Source organism: Octopus bimaculoides, chromosome 2 (assembly GCF_001194135.2).
Source record: "Octopus bimaculoides isolate UCB-OBI-ISO-001 chromosome 2, ASM119413v2, whole genome shotgun sequence".
NCBI classification, from domain to species: domain Eukaryota; kingdom Metazoa; phylum Mollusca; class Cephalopoda; order Octopoda; family Octopodidae; genus Octopus; species Octopus bimaculoides.
The window spans coordinates 75,681,508-75,692,800 of record NC_068982.1 but is presented as its reverse complement, the minus strand read 5'-3'; the positions used below and the strand labels follow the sequence as shown (position 1 = coordinate 75,692,800).

The window sequence follows — 11,293 nt, the reverse complement described above, 5'->3', positions numbered from 1 at the left end:
ATCATCACAGATCCTTCTCCAAGTTTAACAGTTGGAAGAAGGCAATCTGGTTCAAATGCTTCTTTTGGCTGTCTCCACATGTATACTCAGCCGGTGGTTGGAAATAAGGTAAAGCATGACTCGTCCAAGAAAATAACATTCTTCCAGTACTCTAGGGACCAATTCTGTAGGTTTTTACTTTGCAACATTTGTTTTTGAAAGTAGTGGTTTTCTGATTGCAGCCCTCCCATGAAATCTGGCTTTGTGCAGCTCCCAGCGAACAGTTTTTGTGGAAAGTGGATTCTTGAGGTGATCATTAAGCTCTGCAGTAATTTTGGGAGCTGTACTTTTGTGATCCTTTCTAACGATTTGTGTAAGAGTCCGACGGTTCTTACCTGAAAGTTTTGGTTTTCTTCCGGAGTTTTGTTTCAACGAGGAGGTTTTTCCCTCTTTCTCAAAGGCTGTCATTACTTTCAAGACAGTACTTCTTGATATACCAAACATTTCGGTTGTTTTCATCACACTAGTGCCTGCCATACGAGCACCAACAATTTCATCATCATCATCATGAAACGTCCACTTTCCATGCTAGCATGGGTTGGATGATTTGACTGAGGACTGGTGAACCAGATGGCTACACTAGGCTCCAATCTGATTTGGCAGAGTTTCTACAACTGGATGCCCTTCCTAACGCCAACCACTCAATGATTATTGATAAAATTTAAACTAAACTTGGATTCTATGCAGTTAGAAATACACACACTGTCACCCTAAATACATTAGGATTCATTTCATGTTTTTAAATACTTTTATGTTAGATGTTAAGAAGGAATCCAGCTGTAAAAACCATGCCAAAACAGACAGTAGTAGCCTGGTGTAGTCTTCTACTTGACTCGCTCCTATCAAACCATCCAACCCATGCCATTATGGAAGGCAGATGTTAAATGATGATGATGATAAGGTGGATAATACTTCCCAACCACATGGTTTTGAGTTCAGTTTACAATATGGTACCTTGGGCAATTGTCTTCTACTATAGCCATGGATCAACCAAAGCCTTGTGAGTTAATTTGATAGAGTTGGCATTAGGAAAGACACCGAGCTATAGAAATCATGCCAAAACAGACATTAGAGCTCATTGGATCCTGTCAAACTATCCTTCTTGTGCTAGCACATTATGTTCTGAGTTTGAATTCCACTGAGGTCTACTTTCAAGGTCAATAAAAGAAAGCACCAGTCAAGTGCTGGGGTCAATATATTCAAGTGGCCCCTAAAATTGCTAGCCTTGTGCCAAAATCTGAAATAATTAAGTGGTCTGGCAGAATTGTTAGTGCATTGAATAAAATGCTTTGCAACATTTGTTCCAACTTTACATTCTGGGTTCAAATTTTGCTGAGGTTGACTTTTCTTTTCATCCTTTTGGGGTAGATAAAATAAGCATCAGTGAAATACAAGGGTTGATGTAATTGATTAATCCCTTACTCCCAAAATTTCAGGCCTTCTTATAGTAGAAAGGGTTAATATTGAAGGTGGCAGAATTGTTAGCACAGCAGGCAAAATGTTTAGTGGCATTTCATCTGTCTTTATGTTCTGAGTTCAAATTCCGCTGTGGTCGACTTTGCCTTTCATCCTTTTGGGGTCAATAAAAATAAGTACCATGGAGGCAATGACTGAGACCTTTGGCATTGTCGTGCTTGAGAAGAAGACCCATCAAGCCAAGCAAAATCACAGTCATTACAGATAGCAGTGGAACATAAAAAGCACCCCAGTGTCACACAAATGGCACCTGTGTCAGTGGCACGTAAAAGCACCCATTACACTCTCAGAGTGGTTGGCATTAGTAAGAGCATCCAGCTGTAGAAAACCATGCCAAATCAGACTGGAGTCTTGTGCAGCATGCCAGCCCGGTCAAACCATCCAACCTATGCCAGTATGAACAACAGACATTAAATGATGATGATGACCATATGAACACTGGGGGGTTAATGTAATCAACTTACCCCCTCCCCCAGAATTGCTAGCCTTGTAGCAAAATTTGAAATCATTATTCTTGATGAGCTGGCAGAACCATTAGAGTATCAGAAAAATTGCTTTGCAGTATTTCTTTCAGCTTCATACACTCTGAGCTCAAACTCCACCATGGTCAATTTCATCCTTTTAGAGTGGTCAATAAAATATAGTACCTGTCAAATTCTGGAATCGATTCTATCGATTAACCCCACTTCTCAAATTTGTTGGCCTTGAGCTAAGTCAGAAACCTTATGCTTGTTGTTGTTGTTGTTATTATCTCTTGTGAATTTTACACCTACCATCTAAATGATTACTGTCAATTTCTTATATAAATAGAGCTAAACAAATGCACATTTTACTGGTTGTTAATATCTAGCATTTTAGATGCAGCATGATAAATGTGACTGATAAGAGAAAGCCAAACTCTCCTGCCTTGGATAGCAAAATATTTATGTACATTTATAAATATATCTGCTGGGAATACCTATAACATCTGTGTATATAATCTAAAAATTTATGCCGATATTAACAAGAACACCCACTACTGATAGCTTACATTAATCTCAGTAACGTTTGTTTGTTCTCTCAGTTAACCAGTCAAGATTTAATCTAGATACTTTTAATTTTTTTATTTTTAGTTTTTCTTTAAAATGATTTATTTCGTGAATGCCTTTTCAAGTTGCAGAGTGATGGCAATATCTGAGTTCAAAAAAATTCAATCCGTTATAGTTTTCAAATAAAAAGAAATAAAAATAAGATAAAAGAAGAAAATTCCAATTTTAAAGTTAATAGAATGTGATATCAAACAATAAAGCTAATAAAGATGTGACATAATAATAATAATAGTAATAATAATACTAAATGAACAAATGAAATATGGTGCCATTACACAAACAAACATCAATATAAAACCACCTGAGACTAAATGTAATCATTATTTGGAATATAATTGAAAAAAAACTTTCATTATTTGTTTTCTAATATCCAAAAATTTGCCTTTTTCTTTAAACTGAAATCCTTCGTCCTCTAACTGTTGAGTGTTATAATTTTTTAATATTAAATTTTTAAATTTATGAAAAGATAAAAATCCTTAACCTTTCTATAAATATATTTTATGGATACATATATCATCATCAACATCAGTTTACATTCAGTTATGGCTGTGTGATTTAGAAACTTGCTTATAACCATGTTGTCTTGGGTTCAATAGTAGAAGACATCAGGTTGTCGCAGGCTGTACTATAGCCATTGGCTAACCAAAAGCTGAGTGGGTGAAATTGGTTGATGTAAATTGGAAGAAGCCCATTTGCATATATGTGTGTGTGTGTGTGTGTACCCTTGTCTTGACATCACATTGTAGTTGTAAACAAGCATTACTGTCATACAAGTGGTGGTGTTCATTTCCAATTTTCTGTGGAAGCATGTCTGGTCATGGAGAAATATTATCTTGCTTGGAAACAGCTGAAGGCTGAAGACTATAAAAGTATTTGGGTGTAGAAAATCTGCTTCAACAAATTCCACCTAATGCATGCAAGCATGGAAAAGCAGACACTGACACGATAGTGGTATTGGGTATGGTGCAGATGATGATGATTATATTAAGCTTACAGTTCATTTACATATTGGTAAAAAGTTAGGTGAAGGCTTATGGCCTAGTGGTTAGGGTGTTTCACTCATGATTACAAGATCATGGTTTCAATTCCTGAACCAAGTGATGTGTTATATTCTTGAGTAAAACACTTCATTTCATATTGCTCCAGTTCACTAAGCAGCAGATGAGTGACTCTGCAAGAGACTGGTGTCCTGCTGAGAGGAAAGGTTATATCAGTCACTCATACACAACAGAAACTACATAACCATCCCTTTGAGGCTTAGGACTTGAGACAGTGAAATCCAAGGGTTGATGATAATATAACGGTTGACAGTCAGTAATTACTAAAGTACCAATGGTGTTGACTTTTACTTAATATAATTGGAAATTTGATTTGTTTTTGTTTGTTTTTTTAATCTTTTCCCCTTCATATTTGATTGTAGGTGTCTTCACACATACCAGTTGGTACTCCTGATTATGTTGCACCAGAACTACTAAAGATGAACACAGCTAGTAGTGTGCAGCGATACAGTGTTGAGGTAGACTGGTGGTCATTGGGAGTGTGCGGCTATGAAATGCTTTATGGCGTCACTCCATTCTCCAGCAGCGATAATTCAAAATCTGTGACCTACAACAAAATTATGAATTACCAGGTAATGGAATAATTTTCTTAAATTGTCACAACTCTTTTTCATACATAGAAGTCTACATCACAACTTGTAATCATAGTGTACTCACACTGACATATCTAATAATACACCACTTGTGTTGCTGTTCTATGTTTGTTATTTCATTTTGAGGTTTCCATTTCTTTTTTGTAGAGGAAGGTGAACCTTTTTATTTCTTTTCATGGGTCTGCTTTATTATTATTATTATTATTTTAATTATTATTAAGACAGCAAGCTGATGGAATCATTAGTACTCCAGGCAAAATGCTTAGTAGCATGTCATCCGTCTTTATGTTCGGAGTTCAAGTTCTGCCAAAGTCAACTTCACTTTTTATCCTTTTGGGGCCAATGAAATAAGTATCAGTTATGTACTGGTATAAAACTTCAGGCCTTGTGCCTTTAGTAGAAAGGATTGTTGTTGTTGTTCTTCTAGTGCATGCTAATTTAGTTAGCAGGTTTTGAGGTTTGGTGACAAGTTTCCTCAAATCTCAAGAATCTTCCTTAGGATTCTTGCAGGATATAGGATGGTACTTACCTGCAGGTCAACAATGCATGTTTCAATTCCAATCTTTTTCAGTCTTTTAGGTAGCATTTTGGGTGTTGTGCCAATTGCACTAATTCCCACAAGATTAAGTGTTGTCTTGGACTTCCACTGTCTCCTTAGTTCACTGGCTTAATCCTGATATTTTTCAAGTTTTCCAGTTTCTTTGATACTGACTATCAAAAGGAATTTCAAAATCTATGATCTTATATTGTTTTTGTCCTCTATAATCATATCTAGTCTTTTTGGTTCAATAGTAAGGTCAGTCTTTATAGAGAGGTCTCACAAGATCCTGTAATCTTCATTTTCTATATCAGAAAAGTGTTCATATCATGTTTTTGAAGCCACATACTCAGCTAACATTCCAACGCACTCTTTTGCCTACACAATCAATTCTGAGCTTTTGTGCAAGTATGCTGCACTCACTTGAAAGGTGATTAATACTTTCATCTCTTTTCCTGCTGATTCTACATTTGCTGTCTGACTGAGTTTTATTGATCTTTGCCTTTATCATATTGTTCTAATGGCTTATTCTTGAATTACTAAAATCAACATTTCAGTCTCTTTCAAGTTCCCATCTGTCAATCAGAGCCAGCATTCTTTTTCATTCTCGGCTCGTTGAATGAATTGGCCATGTGATTCCCCTTCTTTCCATTTGTTTGTTCTGTTCCTTTTGTTCTTCTATCCATTTTTTGTAGCTTGACTTTTTGTCCATTTCAGAAAGAGACCAGAGTATTTTAATACTGGCATACCCCATGTATTTATGGCTTTAATAATCTTACCTCCATTTAATTTTGTTTCAGCACCTTCCTAATTCTCCTCTTGTACTCTTTAGTGACTTTCTCATTTCTCTTTTCATTATTCTATCGTCTTGCAGCACTCCTAGGTATTTCTATCCCTCATTTTTCCACAGTGATGTAATGATGTTGTCTTGTGGCAATGTTATGCTATCAGAGTTTACCTTCCAGCCTCTTCTTAATTAGCATTGCTCATTTATCTACCCTAAACTGCCTTCCAGTATCTTTACTGAATACTCTCACAGTACGTGGGGTTGGTGATGTTGTTGTTGTTGCTACTGTTGGTTTTAAGGCAGTGAGCTGACAGTTTTATTGTGCCTTTCATCTTTTTGGGATTGATCAAATAGAGTACCCGTCAAGTACTGTGGTTGATGTAATCAACTAAGCCCTTACTGTAAAATCACTGGCCTTGTGTCAAAATTTGACACACTGGACAAAATGCTTAGCAACGTTTCCTGTTTTACATTTTGTGTTCAAGTGCTACCAAGATCAACTTTACCATTCATCCTTTTGGGGTTGATAATATAAGTACTAATAGGATAATGAGATCAATGCAATCAGACCACCCCTCCTCCAGATTGTCAGGCTTTGTGCCTATAGTAGAAAATGTTGTTAATGTCTTCAACTACTTCTGTGAGCAATTCTCAAGATCATCTTCCCCATGCTCCTTAAGGCAGCAAGCTGACAGAATCATTAGAGCATAGGAAAACGCCTCACATATTTTTCCCCACTCTACATTGAGTGGACATTCCCAATCTCTTTCTCTTCTAATGTCCAAACCTGCGCCTGTGCACACACACACAACTTAAAATATCTGAAGAATGTGAATGGGCTCCAAATTTATTCTAAAATGTTGCATAATAAATGGCAGTCATTCACCTAAACATATGGAACATTAATTTGACTTCTCTATTCCTTAATTAAAAATTATTGTCACTCACTCTTTGAGGATTATTATATACCTATTTAATAAACATACCTTGAATCCGTGGAGTGCTCATATAATAAATGGCTGATGTATATCAGTATTTGTGTAGCCTTTACATTGTTATTGAACAAACACTTTACTAGTCAGACCTCTGCATGAAGTACTGCTGAGATGGCCACCCCCAATTTTGTTTATCTCTTTAATGATATGTGTGTGTGTGTGTGGTACAAAAAAAAACTCACAAAAACAAGATGAAGAAAATGCAAACAAACTGGATGTATTAGGTTTAAACTCAGGAAAATTAGAAGTGTCAAGCATATGCTCTTTTATGGAAAAGGCAGGTAAGGAAAGAAATAAAAACTGAAAAGAACAAACATGTCTCATATAGACAGTCATGGCATGCTGTTTTCCATGCTGATATGGGTTGGACAGTTTGACGTGGTCTGCTGAACCAGTAGACTGTGGTAATCTCTACTCTGTTCTTTGACACGGTTTCTATAGTTGCCTTCCTAATGCCAATCTCTTTATAGAGTGTTCCGGGTGTTTTTTATGTGGCACCAGCAACAGTGTGGTCACCAAGTAACTTGCAAGATAAAACTCTTCAATTGAAGCAAGGAGTAATATTGAGGAATGTGACTTTGTGTTGGATGATGAGATTAACACTTTAGCATTCAGATTACTCTGTCAAATGCTATGCTTATTTATTCACATTGTTATGAATTAATCCTGTATTATCTTGTAGCTTCAAGATTTTGATGTAATTATTTATTTTACAATGACATTGTAGGGTAGGTGAGAGAGCTTAGATCTGGCTAGTTTGAACATAAAACAGGTAGAATATTTTGGTCAGATATGGCCAGTTTAAATGCTAGAGGGTTAAATATGACAGTAGGACAAGAATAGTTGTCATTCTGCAGAGGAAATACATGGCTACTCCAGTTGGAAAAGTGAGGATAAAGAGAGGATGGTGGTGGTGAAGATGTGTCGGGATGTAAACTCAAATTACAGGGAGGTGAATATTAGTTACGGGATACAGAGGATTGGACTGGATGAGCGGACAGGTAAATTCATGAGTGCAAAAACAGTAGGAGAAAGTTGGGAGAGGAATGCAGTGAGTTGTGAACATGGGTGGGGGAGAAGGAGTTTGGAAGATGAGTTGTGAGGGAGAGATTCATCAGGGACAGATTGTGTGCAGGGGCATAGACATAAACAACATTCTCAAGCACAGCAAATCATCAAATTATCTCAGTTGAGTGAAGCTCAACATCTGGAGGTCATTTTTCACCACTTACTCCTGTATTTCCCTGGATATCCCACTTCCACAGCTTCTGTCCACATTTTATGATTGGTACTTTATGCAGCTGTCCTCATCTATATGCATCATATGACCAAACCAGCAGTCTTCTCTCTTGCACACTACATCTGATACCAATGGCTGTTATAGACATGGAAACTGAAAGTTTAAAGTCACTATTGACCTGTTTTTGCATAAGAGTTTAATAAACATGCAGTCAACTAAAAGGTATTGCGTAATCCTTTAGTTTGATGTTAAATTGATTTTACATATAACTTGACATAACAAACAATAGTATGTGTTTAACCAATGCCAACATAGAACATGGATTTTAAATGATGATGATATGTCCTTCTCTTCCCAATCTCTCCCTCACATCCAGTCTCATTCTCATGCCCATCTTTTCTTTCTCTCTCCTCATTACCAGTCTTTCCTTCTCACAGATATCCTCTCTTCCTCTCTCAGAGATAGACATCTATGTATCTGTTGCATGTTCTTTCTCTCGCTCTTTCTCTTGATTTCTCACATAGTTTCCTATTTTCATATCATCTTCTTTCACTTATACATTCATTATTTTTATTTTGTCTTTCTCTGAATTCTTTTATTAGACCCTAAACCCTTCAACCTTCCCGCCTCTATAAAGAATTACTTTAACAAGCTTTGATGGATGAAGTTACCAATTGAATTTCAGCTATGTACACAAAAGTCGGACAGTTTACTTAACTGATGTATTGTGGAAATCTGCTCATGTTATGGTCGTTAGTAAATATACTCAGCTGTTATCTTTTGCAAATTGCTGCTTTCTTCATCATATTTATCTAGACCAAGATTTCCAAAACATAGCACTTTTGTTGTGAATGAGTTCTAAAGCTCCTGATTTTCAATAGACATCTTTCATTTATCATTATTTGTCATTTGTTCTATGCTCATTTTTCCAAGCAAGTATGGCTTGGGTAAGAATTGATTTTGTGACAGGATTTTACATTTGGATGCTGTTCCTGTTGCCGATTTTCACCTGTTTATTTTTTTTGGGTGGGGGTAAGGATTTTTATATTCCACAAGTCTTCAATTGCACAGCAACAAAGAATATCGACATCAGCACTACTTCACTCAGTGTCAAACAAAATATCAACAAACACATTTGCACCAGTTTTTGTTTCCTCAATTCACTTACAGAGCATTGGTTGACTCAGTGTGTTAATAGAAAACACTTGCATAAGTTACTATGCAGTGGGACTGAACTCAAAAAGTCATGTGATTGTCAAATGAACTTATCTCTTCAACCTTCTCCGTGTGGTTAAGAAGTTATTTTACTGGTAAATCAAAATAAGTAAAGACTATTCTTCAAGAATTCTTCCAAGAATATCATTGGCAGGGTGTTTTGAAACCAAGGAAGATGACTTGGTACTTGTTAACATTGTTCCTATTTTTTTTTTTTTTGTATAGAGTGAAAATGTATCATATCTTGAGGAAAAGATTTTTCCTTGAGAACAGGCAGAGGAAATACTGAAGCACTGTGATGAAGGTTCCTGTGTTGAATGCATTAAATACTATGATGAACATCTTTAGTTTAATTCATTTATTGGCAGTTTTAAGCATGTGAAATATTTGACAGTGTTTTTATCTTCACTGATAAAATTATGTCATGTGAGCTAATGAAAGGGCCTTCATATCTTTAATGGCCATTACAACTAATATAATAAGCGTCAGTTTCAGTAATTAGTCCCTCTCTTAAGTCCGTTTGGAATAATCCTGCCTTCTCTCATGAATGTTAGGCAATCAGGTGGCTAGCTTGTTTCCTTGAGTCATCTGTGTCACAGAACCCTTCATTCTATGTATCATGTACATTGTAACAACCATCGTGATGTTACCTAACATGTCCATTAAAGTTACTAGCCATGATAACAAGATCACTGTTGTCTATTATCATAGAAACGATTTTGTAAATCAATCAGTCTTGATATTGACACATTTACAAAGATTACTGTTGGTGTCATCTTATCAAAAATCTGCCTAAACCTCATTATTTTGCCACATAATCTGACTTTTTCAGTTAGTTAATTCATTTCTTTTCCACAATCACCAGCATTGTTACCTACTCAGAAGATTTGTACCTGTGTACCTTGCTTCTGAGGTGTCTAGCTAAGGTTGCCTTCTATCTTGCCTCTTAAATACAACACACATTTACCCATCTCTACTTCAGCATTTTACAATTTCTCCAGATTTATCTTTCATCTTGACAGCATTGATGATACTAGCCCTAAGGCTTTGCCCCAGACAGGAAAAGGAAAGTTTCTGGTTATGTTGTTTGGTTGTTTAACATTTGGAAAGCAGAGAATTGATACAGTTTTCTTGATGGTCAAAGGATTCTTACACACGGTTTTAGGATCCAACTTGGATACTCCACTACCATATGTCATGTGCTTTACTAGCATTGTCTATGTTAGCCTTTTCATTGATCTGACTGCTTTGCTTTTAACATATTTTGTTACACAAGGATTGAGTGCAATTTATTGTGCTGCCTATATTAGAGAGGTTATCTGTCAGAGCTGAGGAGCCCTCACTCTGTACATTTTATCATTTTTTAATGTAAAATTAATGCTTTTATAACTGCAACTAGCAGGTCCCACATCTTTTCAATGCAGAATTTTAGATTGCCCTGCCAGCAGCTTGCAGAGTCCATATCTCCTTTGAGGTGTACATCATAAGGTGTTTAACCACCTGTTTGCTTTAGAATTTGGATCATTTAGTTGGAACAAAGCTCTTTACATAATACTAGATAATACTAGATAGGAGAGAGCTGACAGAAAGAAGCTCTGCACATTAAGTAGGTGGATTAGTTAGCAAGATGACATAAAGTCTCATCATTATCAAGATTAGTTTAAGTCATGGGGAATCAAATTTGTGAAGACACAGCTTGTGACCAGAGGGTGTTAGCATCCATTCCTGTGATGAGTTACAGTTTCATATTGTCCCATCATAGAATATATACAATTTGTAACTGTCAAAAGAGACACATCATAATAAAGAGACAGATAATGGTTTTGCTTGCTGAAACATAGTAGTTGCTTCATTGGGATCTTGTTGAGAAAATGATGAATAATATGTCATGTACAGGAGACACCTAAATGAAATTTTCAGTTGAAGCTCAAAAGAGAGAGGAGGGGTAGATATAGAGTGATTGAAGAAATAATACACACGCACAGAAATTGCTATACCGACTCATAGACAGAGAGTGAGAGTTGGGGAGAACATTCCTGTAAAGAAACTGTATTTGCTCATTCTCATGTAGAAAGCATATAAAATTTCTAGCAGTCAAGAGAGCTATGCATGTGTGTGTATGAGAGAGGGAGAAAGAGAGAGAATATGTTTATACAGTCACAGTGGGAGCCACTTATTGTAGAGCTGTTTAGATAGCAAAAACTATTCAATAGCATTATCTATGATTATAATGAGTAGCTTCCACTATATATATATATATATAT

The 11,293-nt window shown here is 36.2% G+C and overlaps 1 protein-coding gene across 7 annotated transcripts in view; it reads left to right on the top strand.

Annotated features, from left to right (window-relative positions):
- The window catches only part of LOC106874645 (citron Rho-interacting kinase), a 284,276-nt gene that overhangs the window by 147,685 nt on the left and 125,298 nt on the right, over positions 1-11,293 (top strand). For all 7 annotated transcript variants that reach the window (XM_052978350.1, XM_052978339.1, XM_052978352.1 and 4 more), the window contains exon 7: positions 4,024-4,233. In XM_052978350.1, the coding sequence (XP_052834310.1) occupies positions 4,024-4,233 (210 nt within the window). The remainder of the gene's footprint in view (positions 1-4,023; positions 4,234-11,293) is intronic.